The 24,884-nt window shown below is 43.1% G+C and overlaps 1 protein-coding gene across 6 annotated transcripts; it reads right to left on the minus strand.

Annotated features, from left to right (window-relative positions):
• Positions 1–1,751: 1,751 nt before the first annotated feature.
• Gsdmc4 (gasdermin C4) lies at positions 1,752–22,931 on the minus strand. Of its 6 annotated transcripts, none has more exons than XM_006521502.4 (12): positions 22,766–22,931; positions 13,335–13,546; positions 12,528–12,705; positions 10,892–11,054; positions 8,329–8,434; positions 5,769–5,876; positions 5,542–5,571; positions 5,285–5,311; positions 4,351–4,490; positions 3,730–3,859; positions 3,238–3,311; positions 1,752–2,694 (listed from the first exon to the last, which is right to left on the minus strand). In XM_006521502.4, the coding sequence occupies exons 2-12, from the start codon at positions 13,540–13,542 to the stop codon at positions 2,416–2,418; spliced, it is 1,443 nt and encodes a 480-aa protein (XP_006521565.1). In that variant the 5' UTR covers positions 13,543–13,546; positions 22,766–22,931; the 3' UTR covers positions 1,752–2,415. The 6 variants fall into 6 exon arrangements, with proteins under 6 accessions (XP_006521565.1, XP_011244056.1, XP_011244057.1 ...); XM_011245754.3 differs by lacking the exon at positions 22,766–22,931 and adding an exon at positions 22,428–22,446; XM_011245755.3 differs by lacking the exon at positions 22,766–22,931 and adding an exon at positions 22,060–22,248.
• Positions 22,932–24,884: the final 1,953 nt, after the last annotated feature.

A 24,884-nucleotide genomic window follows, 5' to 3' on the forward strand; every position in this document is an offset into this window, starting at 1 on the left:
AGCCAGGCAGCATTTACCCCTGAGAATGGAGCCAGGTGAATGCTCTGATGCAATGCTAGTCTATTGTTAACCCACCACCAGGGGTTCTTTTCCCACCTCTGGAGATGTAGGAAAGGTAGAAAAATGGAGCAGTGTATGCAGCATGGACAGAGGTGGAACTGGAAACGCGATGGTGGTAACAGGTAAGAGAGAGGGCTAAGATGATGTGCTGTCATTGCTCAATGGCAGGGGGGCGTGGCGGGGTGTGAGCTTCTGCAGATGCAGACTTAGCCCCTGAACCTGCTGCCTGGCTGCAGGAGGGATCGCCCTGGCTCTGGGCAAGGATGGAAGCTTGAGATGAAGAAAGGTTCACTTGCTGAATTGGACCTCCTCAAAAAACCACCATGGTCCTTGAAGAGACTGTGTCGGTGACTGTGGCCTGTGCTGCTGCCCCCGGACTCTGTGAAGCCTGAGATCCATGACATCTGGGCTGCTGGGATGTCCTGGGACTTTACTCCCTCAGGTGCCACCCTGATGTGAATGGTAAATGTAGCTCCCTGAGGAGGCCATGTTGAAGCTCATGGCCCCTGAAGCTGCTCAGAGCTCTGAGTGAGTTGGTGGTCCTGATACCACAGCCAAGGGCTGTGTTGATATTTGTGGTCCTTGTTGCCACTAAAGTGGATACAGATGTTCTGCCACCTGAAGTCATGTTAATATCCATGGATGCTCCAGAGCCAGCTCTACTGCCCCTCACTGGAGAGTTATGTGTGTGTATGTGTCCCCTGGAGCTAGCCCTGACTCCACTGGAGAGTTGGCTCCACCCCTTGCTAGCCAACACTTGTCAGGGCACAGGAGAGTTGGCCTCATGCCTCTTGGCTCATACCATGATGATGATACATATATCACACACAGCCCCCACTCAGAAGGTCTGGCCCCACCTCAACTGACCCACAGAACACAGAGGCAAGCAGTGGCTTAGGTGTGGAATATCTAGTCCTGCACCTCGCTGGCAGCCATAGGGTTCTATCAGTTGAAGACTTCTGGTGTGGACAAAAGCAAAGAAAGACTTTTGGGTGGTGGGAGAGTGGGGCGGTCTGACCACTAAGAATTTGACCATGTTCCAGTGAATATATAGACAACACAGGATGGCTTGGCTTTTTTCTTTTTTTCCTTTGGGGAAGGAGTTACAGGGGAAGGGGTGGACATGGGAAGGCTGGGAGGTAGGCACCATTGGGGTGCATGCTATGAGATTCATAAATAATCAATTCAAAAATACATATCCAGAAGAAAAGAAACAGAAACATCCGAAATGTCCTTCAACTGATGGATGGATAATAATATGTGGTATATACACAGTATGAAATGCTATTCAGCCGTATAGAAAAATAAACTCATGAAATTTGAAGGCAAATGGATAGAACTAGGAAAAAATCATCATTGAGTGAGATACCTGAGACCAGACAGACAAACACTGCATGTTCTCTCTCACTTGAGCCTCCCAGTGCCAAATCTTCATATTAGAGTACATGTCTGTCCTGGAGCCAGTATGGAAACCAGGGGAGTAAAATGGGCCATGGGGTATGCGGCGGGGGGTGGGGGTGGGGTAGCAGTAGGAGAGTGACAGAGAGGGAAATGGCAGGATGCCAGTGATGCAAGGGGGGAATGGGGAAAAGGGGGAGCTCTGATTTAAAGGGAAAGGGAAATAAACACAGAGGTGGGGGATAAGATAAGTAAGGCTGCCTAAAAAAGTATTAAGTAATCATACTATTGACTACTTACCCAAAACATCCCAATTTATTGCTGATGCATTTCAAAGTTACTGACACCAGTACCTTTCACCCAGAACAACTCAAAATGCACATAATTGAGTAAAAGTAAAATATATATCATTTTATATAGAGAAAATGTGTAAATCTTTATTTAGCATACCATTTGAGGAGTTTTGATAGATCCTGTTTCCTAGACATGCTAAGGATATGGAATAGCTAAACCCATAAACTCAAAGTGGCAATGGGTACCCACACAAGACCAAGCAAACCTGAGCCCACCAACATTCCACATGAATGGAGGAGAACCTCACCCTACCTAAAACACCTATAGGCTCTCAATGCTGCTGGCAGGAGGTAGCCTCTGGAAGGCTACCCTTGCTCAAATGAATAATCACACACATATGCAAACAACCCTAATTAAACGTAGCATAGCATCAAACAGACAAATGTTGAATGAGAAGTTGTTGAGGAAAAAGGAACTTGGAAGGGATGGATTAAAAGAAACAATGGGGTAGGTACAATCTGATCCAAGTATATTATTTGTATAATTGTGAATCAATAGTACTTAAAAAAAAAAAGAAAAGAAAGGATCCATAGCATCTTTATTCCCACCAGCCTAAAACATGCACTCGATTCACGACTCTTGTGTATGCTATGGTGTAATATCTCAAATGTATCCAGGACTGAGGCTGGGCTTGGAGGAAGAGTTAGCCTTCTGAAGTTGCTGTAAAAATGACAGGCTTCCATAGAGAGCAGACAGGGGCATCTTGGCTTCCAAATCCCAAGTTGACCTGGGATTATTCAGCTCCATCTTCAGACCACACTCCTCCAGCAATTCATAAGTAATGGCCAAGCCCTCACCCTGGAGTGGGGCAAGAAGCTGAGGCTGGAGTGTGAAGGGAGTGTTTGAGGAATACTTGAAGTTTGTCTGTAAGATGCTCTTTACCTAGAACAAAAATGATCAGATTGGGCAAACCAGGCTCTGACCCCAGGGTAAGATCTGTCCCAACACCCGAGAGAAACACAGGATAAAGACCTAATGAGCAAGACCTGAAGCACTAAACATTGGTTCCTTACCTACAAACTGGCAATAATAGAGCCTAAGCTGCACAAGAGTATCATCTGCCGGTGTGTGCACACATGTATGCATATGGCTATACATGCTTTGGTATTTAGAGAGAAATATATAAGGGAGAGAAAAGGCTATTTGCAAATAGTAACCATAATCAAACGGTGAGACTGACTTGTATCCCTTTACTTCCTACAAAGATGCCTTCCTAGATGGCTAACTTAGACCTAGTGGGCCTCACTTCCAAGGCTTCCATAACTGCAGAGATGCTCCTGATATGGTGGAACCCAACCTGCCTTCTTCCCAGAGGGTTCCTGACACCCCTTGTAGAAACCTCATTGATCTCTTCTAGAATGTTCTTTCTGTTCCTGCTTTCCCTCTTCCCCCTCCCTGGACAGCCAGCCCCTGGCAGTTTCTTACCAACTCTACTTGGTGCGGGAGGAGCCCCATCTTCACAGACTGGGCCAGCAGACAGAGTTGGGTATCACTCAGCACTGGGGGAAGGAAAATGTATTTTCTTCTTACCGTGAACCCAATGAGAGGAAAACTCTGAGACACAGGAATATCTCCCCATTGGACTTGAAGGTCAAATGCACTGCTCAAGACAGGTCTCCAGCCCTTGATATGGGCTCCAGGCTCATAAGTGACATGACCTGGAGCTGAAAATTCTAAGGGCTGAGGCAGGAACCAGCTTCCTACAAGGATGTGTTAAGGGATTGGCGACTGCTCACTTTATAGACCTCAGACTCCATCTGTGGTCCATGCACTGTGATTATTCAGAGCCTTGCTGGTATTAGGATGATGTGCGAATGGTCATGATAATCCAAAGGCTTTGGGGAGGTGGCCTCTGACACAGCCCTATGAGGACCAACACGAGGACTCTCCCCACACTCCCCCTGAAATCATCCTTACCCAACAGAGCTTGAAGGAGATAAAGATTGAGGTCCTTTAGGACATCATGTGGGGTGCTAGAATCCTTTCGCAGCTCATCCAGGATTTTGCCACCTGGGCCATCCATATGCCCCAACTGATTCAACTCCAGCTACAGGAGACAGGCGTTCTGTTAATAACATCATTTCCAGTGCTGGGGACTAGATGGCTTTCTACATGCTGAACAAGTACATTATCACCAAGCTACACCCTGGCTCCTTTTACCCTTCTTTTTCTTCATTCATGTGACAGGGTTTCAGGCTGTTGCCCAAACCAGCTTTGAACTCACGAAGTAGCCCAGGAAGACCCTGAACATTCAACCTTCCTTCAAGTAACTTCAGCTTCCCATATCTGGCTCAAAATTATTCTCATGTAATGTGTCTATTTCCAGAGGAGTTAAGTATCTCTCCATGGGGAGCAGAACTAGTAGGCCACACTCTCTAGCCCTCCACATGGTGCATGGAGCTGGAATCCCCATCTTTGACATCTTTCTCAGTGTCGTCAGCATCATATACATCCCTCCTCCCTGATGTCTTAGCATCTCTGTCTCCCAAACTGACCGTTACAGGTTTGATCATCTCTAGGCAGCTATGGAACACTCACCATTTTCATCAGGTCATACAGAACATCCCTGTCACTGAGCATATGCAGGAAACTGGAGAACACAACTTCTTGAACATCCTTTGAGAGCTCAGCCAGTAGTTGTGTTTGTTCAGATACTTCATGTTGTAGACACATAAAATCTGTTTGCAGAGAGCAACACCAATCCGAAAGTGAGAGACATTCTTCAATTAAATATCCCTGGGATGGTACCATTTCCAGTAGCTAAAAATGTCTCCATAGACAACCTGCTTGAGCTCCCCCCCCCTAGGGTGGGGGCAACTATCATGAAACTAGAAACAAAGAAGCATTAGCACTCTGAAAGGAGGGGACACAGCACTGGGGGGTAGAGATGGAAATCTGAACACTGGTTATTGCAAGTGTTGGTAGAGAAATGAGCAAGTATTTATTTCTGGGATATGTCAGGAATGAAATGTACTGTTGGGCTCTGGTGACAGCGATCCTCAGTGTTCATGGATCAGCTTCTGTGTGTGATAAATGGGGATGTGGTGAGGGGTCAATGTGTTTGTGATTCTCGGGCACCTTGCACATAATAGGCACACTTATCGGTAAGTATCTCTGAAATCTATAAAGAATTAGCCAAGCACTGCATTTGAGGAAGTTCTGGTTCTGCCACATGTCCTATGAGTGAGCCATGAGAGTGGGAGCACCACCGTGGAAGCACCAAAGCACATCTCTGACTCTTTCTCATTCCCCACGCTGGAGCAATGTCTGCTTCCCATTTGTCATCAGTGAACATCAGTGTACACAATTGTGCATGTGTGAGTTGAACGAACTGAAAAGAATGTGGAAGTAGACCTCTGATTTTTTAATTCCATGGGAATTAATCATTTGAGATCCGAGTCTATGGTTTCCCATTAGAAGCCCAGATTTCGTCTTTAAACACACACACACACACATAAACACACACACTCACTTAGATTGGCAGGCTCCTCAATTGTTCCTAGAAAGAGAAACGTGAACTGTTAACTTTCTTCATCCTCAGTTTTTTTGAGACACACATTGGAGAGTCTCTCCTACCATCTCGTACCTCCTGCCCCATACCCAGTCTATGCCTTCACCTCATTGGCCTTCCATGAACTTTCCCATCCTCCAGCAACCAGAATCAGGGCTAGGGCAGAGCCAAGTAGCATCACCCAGATCTTCAACCCCAACCACACCAGACACACTCACCAATTGGATCGATGTCATCTATCCAAGAGCCTAGAAAGAGATAATATATTGGCCCACCCAAGAATTAGTGTTTGTCCTTACATCCCCTATATCTTCCCCCATTTTCCTACCCCTCCCCCACCCAACTCCTCCATCCGTCCTTGCTTTTCACCTGGCGATTCTGTTCTTATGAGAAACTTCCTTCAATAAACCCATCCCCAGGTAGATCTCATTTAGCAATGTCATACCTGTCTCAATGACTTCCTCCTGATATCTTAGCGTTACAGGTAAATCATATAATTTCAAAGGTCTGTCTGGAAAGGTCATCTTCTTCTTAGTAGCAGAAGGGAGAATGACTGAATAAAAAAGAAACTCAAGTGAGGTGAGGTGAGGTTACACCTGCTAGAATTCTTCCCACACCTCACATAGGGACTCCCAAGCCAAACATCAGGGACTGATGTCAACCTGAGCACCAGCCTGTGTGTCCTGTGAATCAGATCCTTTCACAGGTGCCCGGAAACCTTCATTGTATTATGCTTGTTTGTTTATTGTGTGCACATGCATGTGTGCCTTGGACACATACAGAGGCCAGGGCCAGCGTTGGAAGTCAGTTATCCTCTTCCAACATGAGGGGCATGGAGAGAGAGCTCAAGTCATGAGGCCTGGTAGAAGGCAACTTCCCCAACTAATCCATCTCACTTGCCTGAAACTGACATCTTAAATGAGCACTTTAGGTGACCATCACACCCTCTGACATTCAAGAATTACTCCATGAGAGCTGGAGAGAGTTTTGCAGCTCTTGCAAAGAACCAGAATTCAGTTCTAGAGCCCACACGGCAGCGGCCTCTTCTGGCCTCCTTGGACACTGCATGTGCTTGGGACTCTTAACATGCTGGCAAAACACAACTACACACAAAGTAAAAACAAGCAAATAAATACTCCGTGAGGTGAAGCAGACTGTTTTCCTCCTGTCCTGTCAAACAGGTCTCTTGTTAGCCTTCAGTTACTAGCTGGTCTTCTTTATCTATGCTCAACCTGTGATCTCGAATTGTTTTGCATTCACGTTCATGGAGCTGTGCTGAGGTCTAAACGTGCCTAACAACAAAATTCAAACATTTGGCCCATGAAATGAGCCTGTGGAGGAAACAAAGATGACAACATTTAATGTGTGAACTGAACGAAGTTAGGACAAAAAAAAAACAAAAACAAAACAAAACAAAAAAACAACAAACTTCAAAGTGTCTGCAAGTCACATTCTGAGCACTAGGGGGCGGTCAGAGCATCTTGTTTATACAATCAGACATGGAAGGGACAATGTGTTGACTGGCAAGCAAAATTTAGTCCTCATAACAGACCAAAAAGGACTCAATAGTTGACATATCACTGCCCAGAAGCTTCTGAGAAAACTGGCCTTCTCCTGTGGAAGGGGAAACCACAGTGTCGTTTCTCTCCCAAGCTGACATGAAGAAAGGAGGTAGAGAAAGTGACCTGTAATACATCCGGCTCCAATTTCTCTTCATAGCTTAGGTTCACCAACACTTTGCCTGACCGGACAATAACTGGGCTCTGCACCGTCAGAACCCTTCATCCCAGAGCCCCCTCCCATTATTGCCTCCTCTCACCCACCTAGTCAGTTCTCATAAGTTTCCACTCTTCCGTGCACACATCAAACTTTAGAGTTTATCCTCCAGGAAACACTCCACTCCCCACCCCCACTCCCACCCCTACACCTACCCCCATCCTGAACCCCTCCCCCAACCCACCCTACATTCATTCTCCACAAGCATGGCCTTGAGTCACTGGGTAAAATATTTGATCCAATCGCAGTTTATTTTGTTTTGCTGTTAATATTTTGAGTATAGGGTTCATTTTCTTTCCCCTCTGTAAAAGGAAGCACTTTTCACTTACCATGATCTGCAACAGTAAGGACATCTCCCCCAGACATTTAATAGGCATTTCCAACCCTGTTCCCAATTCCCACCCTATGATTCAGTCATAGGTGCTACAAGAATATGGACAATTTCTCTAGAAGCCATCAGCCACTAACTGTACTTACTAAATTAGAGAGCCCAGCTTCCTTGACTGTTGCTGATAACTAGGGGATTAATCTACAAGGTAGATACTGCAGGAGTTGTATGTGTGTGTGTGTGTGTGTGTGTGTGTGTGTGTGTGTGTGTGTCCCATCCTCTCTTAGGTGCTACCAGTCACACTGAGGAATAACTTGGGGCTCTGAACCTACTCATGTTCTGGCACTCAGCTCACACACAGGTCCATGCCTAACACAGACACTTACACCCCATGGCAAAGTCTGAATGTATGGGTATGGGTGAGGGTGATGTGTGTATGTTGTGTGTGGTGTGTGTATTGGGCAGTGGTACATCTCGTGGAGAAAATTCTGTACTACATTAAGGCATTCAGTCTACAGCTTCAGTTGTGTTGTGCTTCTGTTATTTTAAGGAGCTTTAATGTGGACTTATGGGTCACCTGGTGAACTTGGCCGCTCCCTATTGGGCTTCTGAGAGAAGCAGGACCTTGAATGGCTAGAGATGAATGCCCAGAGATGCCTGGGATTAGCCTGGACTTCACCCAGCTAAAAATACCTCCATTTGGACACTCCAAGTCAGATCCCTTCCTATTCAGGAAGCTACCTCTGCAACTACAGCTAGAAGTATATGAGGATGGCCATGCTTAGAGGTGACTGAAGGTAGGGCATGTGCCTGGGACAGTGAGGAGTGCTCCTGGCCTGTAGTCAGAAGAGGTACACATCTTTGGACACCCCATCCCCACCAGGCCCCCACTGCTGCTCACCACAAGTGTTATTCTCAATGACAAGTTGCTGCTTCTTATAGGCCAACACCGAACCCTTTGGGATAGGTATTGAATACTTTTCCGACCTTCCCGCCTTGCCTCGAACCTGGGGAGACAAAACATTCCTAGGGACTTGTAGTTCTTTGACTCATAAAACCATCAAAAATGTTTACTTTAATCCAAAAAAAATGTATGTGTGTAATTTAAAAGCCAAATAAATGTAGAAAGCTCAAGAGAAAATACTAACAGTCCCTTCCTTCTCCCTCCCCCCCTTCCTGGTCCCCATGTCAAGTTACTGCTCCTCTCCCTTGTATGACAATATTTGCCTACATTGAAACATGGGAGGTGTGCCTACAGAGGCCTAGAGATTGAATTCAGAGCACCATGGGTACCAGCCTAGTATTTACAACTGAGCCATAGCCGCAGCCCTATTGCAACGTCTTGAGTTTTCCAAACTAGGTATATGATTTATTGCCTCCTCCTAATGTTGAGGTTTCACTCTGATTTACCCATATTCACATCTGGGTTTCTACATAGACCTGTATTCTCAGCTAGCTGTTGGGGGAGGCTGCTTCTCCTCATTCCAGAGCTTGTCTCTATCAATCCATGTGATGTCTTCTGTATCTTCTGTCCTGTTACTCATCATCTCTTTGGGACCCTAGAGGTACCACCTACTGAACTCAGCAGCCTCGCAGGGTCTGAGACAGGACATGAAGCATCTGTCTTTCTGAGTCTGGGGTGCCTCATTCAGGATTAATATTTCCAGTACACACATTTTCCTGAAAGTTTCATAGTTTCACACATCTTTGCAGGTGAATAGAATTCCATTGTGTTATTGTCACATTGTCACTCTCCATTCATTAAGATGTACGTCTATGTTCCTTTACATATACAAATGTTTGTTTTATGAAGCTGAGTGTACCCATCCTTGGTGGAAATATGATGTCTTGGTTAGAGTTTCCATTTCTGTAAAGAGACACCATGCCCAAGGCAACTCTTATACAGGCAATTATTTAGTTAATGCTGGTTTACAGATTCAAAGGTTTAGTCCACTAACATAATAGAAGGATGGATAGCAGCAACCAGGCAGATTGAAGGAGCCTAAAGTTCTGCATCATGATCCAAAGGCAGCCAAGAGAAGACTATCTTCCAGGCAGCTAGGAGGAGAGTCTCAAAGCCCACACAAATAGTGACCCACTTCCTCAAAACAAGGCCACACCTACTCCAACAAGGCCATGCCTCCTAATAGTACCACTCCCTGGGACAAGCATATTCAAACCACCACATATATTTAGGATTATAATGTCTTTGTGTTGGCCTGTTCTCTTGATCTATGTGAACTGACATTCTTTCTGATTATTTTTGGATTAAAGTCTATTTCATTAGATTTTACTATGGCAACTCATGTCTGTCTACTTCTCTTTTGCTTTGAATATCTTTGTCTGACTTGCACCCCAACAAAGGTTTCTATTTTTGGTGGTTGAGGTATGTTCCTTGGAGACAGAAAATTGGGCTTGGTTTGTTTTTTTTTTTTTTTTTTTAAATCTAGACTGCTAATGTGTGTCCTTTGATTAGGGAGTTTAAACAACTAATGTTCAAAGTGTATTGATTTCTGTCATTTTGTTTACTTTTATGGTGTTTGTGATCTTTTGTTTAATCACTGACTTAATGTTAGTTTTTGCTATCACTGCTTGTACATTTTTACCCATTTCTTCATGGAGAATTATTCTTTTTAGTCTCCTCGGTAGGGCTAGCCTGGTGGTCATAAGTTCTTTCACATGATTTACCATAGAAAGGTTTATGTTCCCCTTTGATTATGACTGACAGATCTGCTGGGTATAATAGTCCAGGCTGGCATTTGTTTTCTTTTAGGGCTTGAAGTATATTAATTTGTGCTCTTCTTGGTTTTACAGTCACCATAGAGAAATCAGCTATTATTTTGACAAGCCTGCCTGCATATGAGACTTGGTCATAGATCATGTAAATCAAATTATTTAAATCTTGCCCCTTCAAATATTTATTACCACAGCAAGGCATGTGAGATATATCTGCAATCCCAACATTTGGAAAATGGAAGCAGGAGGACCAGGAGTTCAAGGCCAGTCTTAGCTCCATAGTCAGTTGAAGGCAATCTAGGCTATATAAGATCACATCTCAAAAAATATGTGTTATCAGATGATCATAGAACATAGATTAACAGGTACAGTTTAGTAAAGATGTTCCTGTGTTTTTCTAGCAATGAAACTGGTGTGTGTAAATAATGCAGAATCCTTACATTTCTGTTTCTACAGTGTCTACTGTTTACTCAAAACAAAACATGGTACCATATAATAACATCTAGTATAGAATTTATCAATATTTGCTGATCCTATGTATTAAAGCATTATAAACAAGGGCATTAGAATATAATGCAAGACCAGGACTAACATTAAGCATAGACTACAAATGAGCAGTGGAAAATAATGACCCCATCCTTGTGACCCCTGGAAAGCGATCCCCAGAATCCCCTAAGAAGCAAGAGTACACTAGCTGAACTAGCTTTCTTGTCCCCATCTTGTTGTACCTTGAAAAGCTGTTTGAAGAACCCTTTAACTAAAAGATTGACACTGCTTAATCCTGTCAGCATAGTATCCTTGGACACTTCATAGGCCTCTGTCACCACATACAGGTTCTTCCTTTCCATCCGGCAAAACTTCATAAATGTGGGCAACTTATCCAACAGTTTCCTGAAGATGTAAAGGAGAATCAAAAAAGATCCAAATGACTAATTTTATAGAAACAGAGACCAAATGATGAACAAACAAACAGAAAAATGTGAGACAGCCTTTAAAAACGCAAGAGATTGAATCAGTTTCAGGCTGGGGACGTTCCTAAGTCAATAAAGAGCTGTCCATGTGAGTGTGAGGACATGAATTTATATTCCCAGAAAAACACATGGTTGAAGTTGATAACATGGTACACGTGCTTGAAATCTGCTAAGACTGTAGGCTATAAATGTTCTTGCCATAAAAATAGCAGTTACTGAGCTGGCAAAATGGCTGAGCAGGTAGGGGTGGTTGCTGCAGACCCTGAGGACCTGAGTCTGATTCTTAGACACACACAGCAGAAGGAGAGATCTGACTCCTGCAAGTTGTCCTCTGACTTCCACATGTGAGCCATGGCATGTACACACACACACATACATACATAAACACACAGAGTAAATAATAAATGTAATAAAACTTTTTATTCAGTTTCTTTTTTTCCTTTATTTTTATTGGATATTTTCTTTACTTACATTTCTTTATCCCCTTTCCTGGTTTTCCCTCCAAAAAAAAAAAAAAAAAAAAAAAAAACTCTCTTCCTATCCCCTATCCCCTATCCCTGGTCACCAAACCACCCACTCCCACTTCCTGGCCCTCGCATTCGCCTACACTGGGGTATTGAGCCTTCATAGGACAAAGGGCCTCTCCTCCCATTGATGTACAACTAGGCCATCCTCTGCTACATATGCAGCTGGAGCCATGAGTCCCACCATGCATGCTCTTTAGTTGGTGGTTTAGTCTCAGGGAGCTCTCGGGATACTGGCTAGTTCATATTGTTGTTCCTTCTATGGGACTGCAAACCCCTTCAGCTCCTTAGGTCCTTTCTCTATCTCCTTCATTGGGGACCCTATGGTCAGCCCAAAGGATGGCGTAATAAAACTTTTTAACAATGGTTACCAGAAGCAGTGATGATATGTTACTGACTTATATGCATATATCACACCAAAATGCTGCACATGAAACACTAAATTATATATCAGGAGATGTGACAAGAAGTCAATCTAAACTCCTAAGTATTGGGACATTGATTGCTTAAAGTGATTGTTACAATCTTTGGCATATTTTAATCAATATTCTAACCTTCACTTCTACTGATTTCTTTCTCATTGCATGCTCATCCTCCATACAATGAACAGAAAGTTCTAGTATATCAGAACCTTTGTCTGTCTGTCTTGTCTTTCTGCTCCCATCACAGTAATAGAACAGTAATGGCTAATTTTACCCTAATGAGTATTCTTAGTGGGCAATATTATGTCATTATTTCAATGATTTTTTTTGAAGTAAAATAAACTAAATTGTCATCCACCCCAGCAACAGAACCTGCTTGCTGCCTCTGCCTATAAGAACACAGCCTGAAACTTGGCTGAGCCAGCCTTTTATCCCCAGTGGCCTTGCCTGTTTTGAAGAATTTCCAGTTTTGGATTTGGGATGCTTGTACTCTGAACCTCGATGTTGTATCCACCGTACCCAACATACCCTACACCTCCTCTTGCAATGTCTGCGACATTCAAGTTAGCCTCCAGGTCTGTTGATTGGACATGTATGAAGGGCTTGGGAGCAGACACTTCAGGCTCTGAAGAAGAAAAGGCACACAAGTTCAGCTCAGAGTTCACTGTGGAACAGCTATTCTGGAGAATGGGAAAAATAAGGCTAGTTCTTCTCCTCATTTAAATCTTAATCAAGAAGCTAGCTAATAATCAGTATCTGAAATGTAAATTATCACAGAGGGCAAACTCTGGAACCCATGCAAGCATGGTCTTCACCTTAAGAAAGAAAAGCATCATTTATTCAGTGTCTAGCAGTCCCTGGGGAACACCTTTCTGAGCAGAGAATCCAGTCCCAGGGTATGTCGTTGAAATAGAAAAACACCTGGCACTTGAGGATAGACTGACCTCAGTCTGAAGCATAACCAGACTTACCAGTTTGAACTATGTAACTTTGAACAAGTTTTAGGAAGATGGGTATCATAGCTCTACTTAAAGAGGCTCTTACTCGGGAGGCAGAGGCAGGTGGACTTCTCAGTTCGATGCCAGCCTGGTCTACAAAAGCATGGATGAGTGGATTCCTAAAGAGCCTTCCTTGTCCTTTGCCTTTAAGCAGAATGGTTCAATAGCTTCCTGTCTGAGCACCTCAAGGAACCTGGGAAGCTGCACCATTGAAAATACTGATTTTCACATTACTCTGCCCCTTGACGGACAATACCTGGAACAGGAAAGTTGGGCTCCAAGAGATCCAGAAGGGTAAATCCAACTGGAATATCTTCAGTTTCCCAACCTGATCGAGGAGTCTCCTGGAGTATGTGAAATAGGCGGAATTTGGTTGCATCTGACAGGCATTCCACAGGCCTCAGATCTCTTCCTTGAAGCTTTTTAACCACATCCTTGCTAGCCCGGTCAAAACTGTAGCCCATGTTGCTAGGATAGAAGGAAGCACAAAGTTCAGCTGGGAAAAGAGAGAGTGTAACTGATTCTCAATGATTCTGATGTTTTTGTTATAAGCCAGCGATGTGTGAGAGAACTCCCAAGTCAGCACACAGCAGAAATATATACATCCAAGTTAGCCCGGGACTATTCCAAAAAGCCAGAAGACAGGCTAAACCTAGTAGTGCCCACCAGAAGATGAATGCGGGCAGCGGCTGGAGAGGTGGCTCAGAGGTTAACAGTACTGACAGCTCTTCCATAGGATCCAGCTCTTACATGGTGGCTTATTCCATAGCTAGGGGACCTCACCAGGCACATATGTGCTATACAGACATACTTGCAGGTAAGACATCCATACACATAAAAATAAATGATTTGTTAAAAGATGAATGGAGAAAGAAAATGTGGTATATATACATGATTGCATTTTATTCATTCATAAACTGTGAAATTGCACCAAGTACAGGAAAATGGATGGAATTCAGGCTCATCAAGCCAAATGAAATAGACTAAACTCAGAGACACAGATATCCCATGTCTCTCTGGTACACATATACTATAGTTTATATATATATACATATATATATACACATTAAATATACATATATAAAATATGTACATACAAATTATGAAATAAGAAACGACTACTTTTCAGAAAGATAGGGGCTTTGGGGTAGGTCAGGAGAACAAGAAATGGTAATGGGTTGAACATGATGAAGTATATACTATGCTCTGTGAGAATGCTATAATAAGACCCATTATTTTATGCTAATTTAAAATAATAAATAGAAAAAGAAATCAGAGGGCTGATGACTTGGATAGACATTTCTCTAAATAATAAATGCGATCAGTTACTTGTCTAGTGGATTCGAAACCTTCCCTAGCACACATAAGGACCTGGGTTCAAGACCCAGTGCTACCAAAAAAGGAATACAAATAACCAATAAGTATACAGAAGGACAAATGTCACCACTCATCATAAAAAAAATGTTAAGCAACATCACAATGAGGTATTATATCTCCCAGGATGCTGTTACACATTTACATAAACATTATGACTGTTGGTATTAATGTTAAAAATGGAACTAGGTACACTGAGAGAATTTAAAATATTATATCTTCTACAGAAATCAACCAGGTTTCTGAGAAAAAAAATCTTAAGGATAGAATTGACGGCTGGAGAGATGGCTAAGTGGTTAAGAGCACTGCCTGCTCTTGCAGAGGGCCTGAGTTCAATTCCCAGTAACCACATACATGTTGGCTCATAGCCATCTGTAATGAGATCTGATGGCCTCTTCTGGTGTGTCTGATGACAGTGACCATGTACTCCCACACATAAAATAAAAATAAACTTTAAAAAAAGAAAAGAATTGAAGATAATATCTCAGCAACACAGTAGCAACTCACGTTCATGGCAGACTATTCACAAAGGCCAAAATGTAGAAACAATCTAAATATCTGTTAACAGAATGAGAAAAATGTGACATCTTACTGTGGACTAGTACCAGCCTTAAAGGAAAAGAAATTCTACAACATGCAATAATTTGATAAATCTTGAGGATGCCGAACTTATATGTCAGTCAAGACCTCACACACACATGATTCTACCTATGAATTATCTCAAACACTCCGTGACCCAGAGAGTGAACAGTGCTCTCCCAGAGAAAGCTCTGTAGAGAGGGAGAGAGAAGGGCATTTTTAGGCAATCACCTTAGTGTTTCCTGTGCACAGAGGAGGGAACTACAGATCTGCAAGGAAGGTTTGGATCTATTCTCTGTTGAGGGCAGAGCACATGCTATGTATTTTACCTCAATATTAAATATTATAGATAACATTTTCCACACATATAGTCATACATCTATTTAGTTCGGTGTTCCAGGCTCTGAATAGATATAAAAATCTGTATATGACCACTCCTGGTAACATTTAAGCTGTCTCTAGAATAATTAAAATGCTATTGTGTTAGTAACTGTTTTTAAGTTGCTACGAAAAAAGTACCTGACATAAATGACTTAATGGAGGAGAGACTAATTTTGACACAGGGGTTCAGAAGGGCAGTCGCTTGAGCCCTGTGCATTCTGACAGCATCATCTGTGCTGGGAACTGAACTGGGGTCCTTTGGAGGAGCATCAAGTGCTCTTGGCTGCTGAACCATCTCTCCAGCCCCTATTTTCCTTTTTTACCATACATATATGTGTGTTGTGTGTGCATGTATGCATGTATGTAGGCACATTTGGGTGTTCAAGGGCACATATTTCTATGAATGCTCATCCACATGTGAGCATGTGGAGCCTTTGGTTGGCACTGAGTGACTTGGTCAATCACTCTCCACCTTCTATATTGAGGCAAAGTCTCTTGCTGACCCTGGAGCTCCCCACTGCTGCTAGTCTGGCTAATCAGCTTGCCCCAGAGGTCTCCTATCTATACCTCCTGCATACTGAGATTACAGGCTGGCACCTTTCCCACTGGGTTCTATATGGGTTCCTAGGAATAGAAGTCTGATCCTTTTAGGGGCAGTAAAATCTACTGCCCTTGATCCCAGTACTTGGAAGGCAGGCTAGGTGGATCTCTAAATTTGATGCCAGCCTGGTCTACAGAGTGAGTTCCAGGACAGGTAAAACTACACAGAGAAACCCTTTCTCTGGGGAGAAGGGGAGAAAATTTTTTACCACATAATGCACCACAAGTGCTATACCTGCTGAACCATCTCTCCAAGCCTTTTTCTGAATATGTTTAGCCAATGGTCAGTTTATTCCAAAGCTGTGGGATCCATGAATCCATAAGGCCAATTGCATTACCAATTATATATGTATAACACACACACAATTTCTTGATATAAAAATTCCATGCCCGGCTTGGTGGCAACACCTTTAACCCCAGCACTTGGAAGGAAGAGGCAGGCAGATCTGTGTAAATTCTAGGCCACCCTGGTCTACAAAATGAGGACAGCCAGGGCTCTATTACACAGAAAAACCCTGTCTTGAGAATATATATGTGTGTGTGTGTGTGTGTGTGTGTGTGTGTGTGTGTGTGTGTGTGTGTGTGTGTGTGTGTATACATATATATACATATATTCGAGCAGCAAAGTATATAATTATTTCTGAGGATATTCATAGCATATTCAATAAGACATATATGCAGCTTACACTAGGGTGAAGAGTCAAGATTGCTACAGAATTTTAAAAAATTAATGATGGGTTTTGTGCAAAACATGGCAAAGGGGAGGAGTGAAGAGGACCTCAGGATCCCTAGGGCAACATGATGGAGTTGGTGCCATTTCCCTGACTGTCATTTCCAAGAAGAGAAAGGACATGCATTCATATCTCAGCACATTGATTTTGAAAGCCAGGGAAAGATTAATCATACATACCAGCACAGGATAGTAGAAACTGTCATGGAGATAAAATGTTTTAAGGCAAAGGGGTATGGGTAGAAATCAAAATTTTGGTTGTAGATATTCAGGAACTTGGATATGTTAACAATACTCTGCAGAAAAATCTAAGTAAGATTAATCTGCTTGAATCATTCTCTTTACAGAAAAGAACGAGATTTCCAATGATAACAGAGTTTGAATGATATGAATTTAGTGAGATGGAACTGTCAACAATTGTAAAAGAGTCCTCATGGGACCATTTCAATTATGTCCCCAGCACCAAACATGTACAGAGATGTGTCAGAGACCAGCCATTGCCCTTCCACACTCTCATGAGCTCTCCACTAATTCTCTTATGGAGAAATTAGGAAATGTGTCCTTCCTTGCAGGTTACATGCATGACTTAGGAAAACCCATCAGCTCATTCCCCAAACCAGCCTGCAGGACTCTGTCTCTGAGCACACAGCCTTCTCTCCTCTTTCACCCCCTCATCCCCATCAGCACTTACCAGGCAGAAGCTGCGTTATCTCCTCTAGAGACAGTGCAAATGAATGTGGCTCCTTAGTCCTTGGACCTTCTAATCCAAGTATAACTTGTACGAACTCCAGGACCAAATCAACGTGATTCTCTTTACTATGTCTCCTTCCTTTTAGCAGGTCTGAGTCAATTTTCAATGCAGTATTCTGGCCAGGTAAGCTCGGGGGTGAACTCTGTTCTCCAGGAACTAAGCTCTGAGCTCAGAACCAGTGTTCAAAGCCACCATCCAAAAGACTCAGCATCAGAGAGCATTGGCAGGTGTGCCTGTAAGGCTCTCCTGGCTCAGAGGAGGGAGGATTCTTAGCAATCTCTCTCTCTCTCTCTCTCTCTCTCTCTCTCTCTCTCTCTCTCTCTCTCTCTCTCTCTCTCCCTCTCTCTCTCTCTTTCTCCCTCTCTCTCTCTCTCTCTCCATCTCTCTCTGTCTCTGTCTCTCTCTCTGTCTCTGTCTCTCTCTCTGTCTCTCTCTCTCTCTCTTCACAAAGAAAAACAGCTGAAAAAGTCTGACTTGTGATTAACAGTGATTGGAAGTGCTGGGTGTGACATGTGGCTTTAGGTCTGCAATAGGAGGGTTCAAGGTTGTGCTGTAACCAATGTCTGACAGGAAGCAACTCCAGGAAGGGAATGTTTATTTCAGCTCCATTTAAGTACAGAACTTAACTTCACAAACAAGTTAAGCACCAAAATATTAATTCACTAGAGAAAACAAAATCAAGTTAACATTTTTAAAACTTGAAACTCACTAGAAATCACAAGAAATCATTTGGACATTCTAGTTACATTTTCATTAAGAAATGTTTGGGTTTTTTTTAATGTAATTTATCTTTTAAGGTGATTTTTTAAAAAAGATTTATTTGTTTTATGTATGTGAGTACACTGTTGCTGTCTTCAGACACAGCAGAAGAGGGCATTGGATCCCATTACAGATTGTTGTGAGCCACTATGTGGTTGCTGGGAATTGAACTCAGAACCTCTGGAAGAGCAGTCAGTGCTCTTAACCACTGAGCCATTCTCTAGCCCCCAAAGTTTGTTTGTTTGTTTGTTTGTTTGTTTTTTCTTGCCACCAAAGATATAATGACAATGTCTCTCCTACAAATATTGATAGAAACAAACCATGACAATATTTCTGTTAGTAGTAGTATGTACCAAAATTACCTAGAAAGTTAATATCATGAGCTTTTAATTCATCATATACAAACATGCCTTAAGAAAATAATCAAAGATAACAAATATTTAGGTATAAATATTCATGAGAGCATAATTCAAAATACCAAAGAACTTCCTAGGTAATGTAATAGCACATACCATTAATCCCAGAACTTAGAGACAATGGTAGACTTGGGAAGAGCTCTGCAAGGTTAAAGCCAGTGGGGTTCTACAAGGTGAGTTCCAAACCAGCCATGGTGACACAGTGAAACATAGCCACAAATACCCGCCACATACACACACACAAAATACACACACACACACACAAAATACACACACACACACACACACACACACACACACACACACACATACACATACAGGGTGGGAGGACCTAAACTGTGAACACAACTTAATTATGAAGTTAAGATGGTTTTAATACTATACCTATATAACCCACTTTCTAAAAGAAGTTAAGTCTAAGGAAGAAAACAGACATTTAGGAGTAGGTTCAAACTTGTGGGTTTAACAGGGAAGTTCATACCTGTGTCTGTTCAACTGTATCTGAAACCTACCTTGCTCTCATAAGAAGGTAGAGAGCTTTACTTCACACTTAAAAAACAAAAACTCATTGTCTTGTTGAACCCGGTAAAGAGAGAGAGAGAGAGAGAGAGAGAGAGAGAGAGAGAGAGAGAGAGAGAGAGAGAGGAGAACAGAAGGAAAGAGACATCAATATTCCAAAGATGAAGGCACATAAATTGCATGAATGAAGAACCCCTGGGAGGGCCAGGGACTGGGGTACAGGTGAGCTGCTTCCTCACCATGGTGGAGTGATACTAACAGTAATGCTGGTGGTTGGAAGTGTATGAATAGCTCCCTCAATTCTCAAACCTCCCTCTCCAATTCTGAAGCCAAGCAGCTGCCTTTACCTACCTGGGAAAAGGGTTCCCTGTGAATTTGGTGAGAATTATTACAACTCAACTGGGTGGAGAAGGGAACTCAGTTGATTTTTTTCACAGCTTTATCTTGCTGGGTAAGAGTAGCACCCTCTCAGGGAATCTTGGGGCAATTTCTAGGACCAGAGATTTTGGAGGCAGATACTGTCAACATGTCTCTTGGTAATAACCTCAATAAAAGATTTTGGTTTCTGGGATCCAAAAGTGGTTAGACAGTTTAAAAGACAGGATAGAGGAGCCAGGCATGGTGGCGCACGACTTTAATCCCAGCACTTGGGAAGCAGAGGCTGACAGATTTCTGAGTTCGAGGCCAGCCTGGTCTACAATGTGAGTTCCAGGACAGCCAGGGCTATACAGAGCAACCCTGCCTTGAAAAGGAGAGAGAGAGAGAGAGAGAGGGAGAGAGAGAGAGAGAGAGAGAGAGAGAGAGAGAGAGAGAGAGAGAGAGAGGGAGAGAGAGAGAGAGAGAGAGAGAGAGAGAGAGAGAGAGAGAGAGAGAGAGAGAGAGGATAGAAAGCCACCCCTTTTAAGCTAGGGCCTATGAAGCAGGCATATTTACTAATAGAAGTCAGTAAGTGTCATAGGGCAGGAGAATGAGTAAGAAGGTCCCTGGTATCCCAGAAAGTAGGCAGACTCCACAAGGAAATGGTCTTTCCTCAATAGCCTCCAAGTCTGATACTATCTGACTAACTAACATTATCCACTCAAGAAATGAGACTCTAAGGTTACCTAGGAGATGGGCATTGAATCAACTTGGTTGTTTCCAACTGAAATTGGGACTTAGATTCTCCCTTGCTTGCCTCTCAGAACTTGAAGACTCTCTGGTTGGAGATAGCACACACTTCAGACACAGGACTTGGAGGAGCTGAGCTGGAACTGAACTCGAAGCTACCTGCTTCCTTACTCCCACCAAGGAGGAAATCAAGAAAGCAATCAGTAATAATATCAAGCTGGAAAGCCATTAAATGACAATAATGACCATCATGGAAAGATATGCCCAAAGGTATATTAGTGGCATTTATATCTTTGTGACAACCAACAACCTCCTAATTTAAAGCCTGCTCAGGAGGAGAGAATTCATGCCTGCTACTATAAACCTAGCCAACTTCCTGTGGCTGATTACATCATGGACCCTAAAGCAAACCCTACTTCTTCCACTTTCCTAAACCAGTATTAACTGGTTCTACATACTTACCCTTTTACTCACAGATAAGCATAGCTCTTGACCATCATCAAAAAAACTTTATTCAGGAGAGACTGTGGGAGTTTGAATAAGCACAACCCCCAAGGGTTCATGAATTTGCATGCTTAGTCCCCAGTTGCTAATCTGTTTGGGAAATCTTAGGAGTGCAGCCCAATGTTCAGTAGGTGTGTCCTTTAGAAAGAGGTGTGTCACTGGCAGTGGGCTTTAAATCTTATACCAGCCACCCCCTCTCTACACCCTTGCCCCCACTGCCTGTGAATCCCAATGAAAAACTCTCAGCTATTTCTGCAGCATCATGCCTGCCTGCATACCACCATGTTCCCCACCATGATAATGGACTAACTCTCTGAAACTTTAGGCAAGGCCCAGTTAAATACTTCCATAAAAATTGCCTTGATCATGGTGTCTCTTCACAGCAAAAGGACAATGACTGAGACAGGCACCATTACAGAAATGTGCAACTCATCAAAATGCAGAGACCAATCAACTATGCATTGCCCACCTACGGATGACAAATCTATAAAATAACCCCTACAGCAGAGGCTCAGGGAACATCATGGAAGAGGGAATGGAACGACTGTAAGAGCCAGAGGATCTGGAAATCTGCTGTGAGATTGCTGTCACCAAGAAATGACACGATAGCTGTATTCATAAAATCTCAAAATTAGAGTCACCTAAAAAAGACCAACCCAGTAACAACACAAGCTGGCACTGCAGTGTAGTTGCCTGCTGTGGAAAATCTCACAAAGCCCTAAGCATACAGGGAGATCTATAAACAAATAGTGACTGCTGAGAGGAGAATCAGTCTTCTACAGGGTCAAACAGCTGATAGGTCATCCAATCCCAAGTGCTCAACCCCAAGCATATGCACATAGAGGCAACACAAAAGGAACTCAGCAGACTGCATTTATGTATAAATATGTGGGCACGTGTACAACAATAATTAAAGAAGAGTTCATGAACTTTACAGGGAGTGCTGAACACTGGAAAAGTTGGAAAAGGAAGAGAGGAAGTTGAAGACAGAGAAAATAAAGTACTCATGTGAAATTCTCAAAAAAATTAAATATAAATTTTAAAAAAGAAGGGTTTGGGGTTTGCTGGCTTTCAGATATTGAAGGTGAATGTCGTTTCCTAGTTTGCTTTCTGTTGCTGGGATAACCACCATGGCCACAAGCATGGCAAGGGAAGGATTTAGTTCATCTTACACTCCCAGGTCATAACTGTCTTTGAGGGAAGTCAGTCAGGGACTCATGGAAGAACCTGGATGTGAGAACCATAGAGAAATGCTGCTTACTGGCTCTCTCACTGCCTCATGCTCTGTGTAGGGATGGTACCTCCCACTGTGGACCCTTCCACATCAATCATCAGTCAACAGAATTGGTCACTGAGGTGGTCACAGGCCAATCAGATGTTGGCAATCTCCCAGCTGAGATTCCCTCAGATAACTCTAGACTGTGTCAAGTTGGCAGCTGGAACTAACTAGGATGCCAAAACAGATGAAATTAAATTATGGCAGGATCATCTAACCTGCAAATGCAAATGGATAAAATTAAGACAGCTGGGGGCTGAAGAGACGGTTCAGTGATTAAGAGCATTTGATGCTTTGCAGAGAACCAGTGTTCAGATCCCAACATTTTCAGTGGGTGGTTTACAGCCAATCACCTGTAACTCCAGCTCCAAGGAATTGAATGCTATCTCCCAGCCTCCTCAGGCCCTCATGTATGCATACCTACAGAGACATATATGCACAGATATATGACTTAAAAAAAAGAAAAGTAAAAATCTTAAAATATTGAGACGTCAGTTTAACACACATGGTCCAAGGTAACAGCATCTACTGAGAGAATAAATATTACCCATTTTCACTGAGAAGATCCAGGGATCCAGCTTTAAAGGTTCCGTCAGTGGTGTGTTAGTCAGGGTTCTCTAGAGTCACAGAACTTAAGGGAAATTATAGGAATGACTTACAGTCTTCTGTCCAACTAACCCAACATAGGCACCTGTGAGTGGGAAGTCCAAGGATCTAGTAGTGCCTCAGTCCCATACCTCTAGGTGTTTCAGCTGGTCTTCTGTATAAACTAGAATCCAGAAGAACTGGGTAACAACCGAAGTGCCAGCAAGGAAGTGCAAGCAGGCAAACAAGCAACCTTCCTTCTCCCATTGTCCTTATATAGGCCTCCCACAGAAGGTGTGGCCCAGATTAAAGGTGTGGATAACCTCCCCTGGACCTAACCTCTTCTTTACTTGGAATTTGCTCTGTGCCAGGATGGCCTTAAACTCAAAAATGTCCTTGCCTCAGTTTCCTGGGATTAAAGGCATGTACCACCTTGGCATGGGCCTAAGCTTGTCATAGTCACTGTGCCTCTCGGTCTGGATGTAAAGCCTGTGTCCTCCAGCCTCAAGATCTGGAGCCCAGGTGTGCCTTCCATTTCCAGATTGTAGTTCATTCCAGATATAGTCGACAACTGGCCATGGTCATCACAAGTGCGAAGTGGTGTTTGGGCTTGTCTCAGTCTGACTGTAAAGAAAATGAGTTCCTGTGTCTCCTTTAATACCAGTACTCAGGAGACAGAGACTGCAGATTCCTTTGAGTTGGAGATCAGCCTGGTCCACAGAATAAAATGGCCAGGGCTACACAGAGAAATAAAAAAGGATCCTAGAAAAGGAAGGCAGAAAGGGTCAAGTTCAGGGGATATAACAAGACTTCTACATAAAGAAAAGTTTCACCAGATGTGGGAAATTAAAAATTTGGATAGAAGTTGTAAGTCTTAAATGACTATTTAACATATCAATATAGACTTGGGTGCCAGGTTTCCCCAGCATCCTTACCTGTTAGAGTATGGCTGGCTTACCACCCCCACTTCCCCAGAGGAACTTCCCTATACAATTCATCCATTTTGTCTCCCTGCCCATTTTCTACCTTTTTTCTCTTAGCTGCTGCACCTGGCATCCCCTCTCTCTCATCCCTGCCCTCTCCTGACATGGTTCAGGGTCATGTCCACTCTACACTCTCCCAGATGTTAATGCCTTTGGCTATGCTCTCCCTCATATCTACAATAAATACCTCTCCCATACCTAGGAGCAGTCATGGCCTTTCCTTCTCATTTCTCTTTTTTTCCAGACATTTTATAAGATGAGGATACTACGCGGTATTAATTCTGTTGCATATGGTTGAAGAAGGTGGGGGTGGATATAGAATCCTGAGCTTTGGTGGCCTAGCTAATTTAGATAGGAAAAAAAAAATTCTCCCATGAGCACACACAACAAACAGCTGCATATATACATACAAAATAATCACACACTGAGTACATGAGTACAGTTAACCATCCAGAGAGGCAAAATAGGGACACTCACTTCCCTGCAGACAGCATGCACCTTAGATATTTAAGAGTTTTCCTGTAAACGGAAAATGCAGCTGGAAGAAAGTTTGCTCAGGTTATCGCCCCCACCCCTTCTGAAAGGAGTGCTATGTTATCTTTTATAGGTAGGCTTAAATCTGCTTTGCAGTTGGGTGGAGGAAACTGAGGGGTCAAGGTGAAACTTTATATTTCAGGTGTGGCTCCCCGAATGCAAAGGAAAATGAAAATGGGGTGTAGTCTTTGACAAACTACAGAAGCAGTTTGTAATTCTGTGAACATAGATTAGCACTTTAAAAAACGCAACCCTGGAAGGAGCCGGGTATGAGGGTCCTATAAGGAATGACTGTAAGTCTGTAAGATCAGGAGTGGATACAGACAGATTTGATGTTTTAGAAAGGTTGGTATTTGCATTGATGGATCTAGTCTCCCAAGAAAGGACTATAGGTGGAAGGGGTGGGGGCGTTGGTGGGAAGACGTGGTGGGAAGTGGGCTTCAGGATAGAAGCAATAGCTGTGGCTTGGCAGATCTAGAGGCAGGAATGGGGTGGGTGCTCCTACGGAGTGTAATGGCTAAGGATGGTGGTGTTAATGCCTTCGCCCACCCACCAACCCCCACTCACAGTAGGATTGGGGAAGCAGAAAGAAGTGGAGAGTTTTGCAGCACCCATGAGCCACCACGTGTATCAGATGGGAAGAAAACCCACAGATTGAGAGGTTGTCTGTTACCATCCTGGAGAAGAGAGAACTGAGGGAGGGAGGTG

The sequence above is a fragment of the Mus musculus genome, chromosome 15 (assembly GCF_000001635.26).
Source record: "Mus musculus strain C57BL/6J chromosome 15, GRCm38.p6 C57BL/6J".
Taxonomy (NCBI): domain Eukaryota; kingdom Metazoa; phylum Chordata; class Mammalia; order Rodentia; family Muridae; genus Mus; species Mus musculus.

What these genes read in the sequence shown, in the direction of transcription:
- Gsdmc4 (XM_006521502.4), bottom strand. Translation starts at nt 13,542, where the DNA reads ATGGGCTACAGTTTTGACCGGGCTAGCAAGGATGTGGTTAAAAAGCTT. An exon ending in AGATGACATCGATCCAATTG is followed by an intron (nt 5,312 to 5,541) that starts GTGAGTGTGTCT and finishes TTCTCTTTCTAG; the next exon opens with GAACAATTGAGGAGCCTGCC. An exon ending in TGAGGAGCCTGCCAATCTAA is followed by an intron (nt 4,491 to 5,284) that starts GTGAGTGTGTGT and finishes CTCTGCAAACAG; the next exon opens with ATTTTATGTGTCTACAACAT.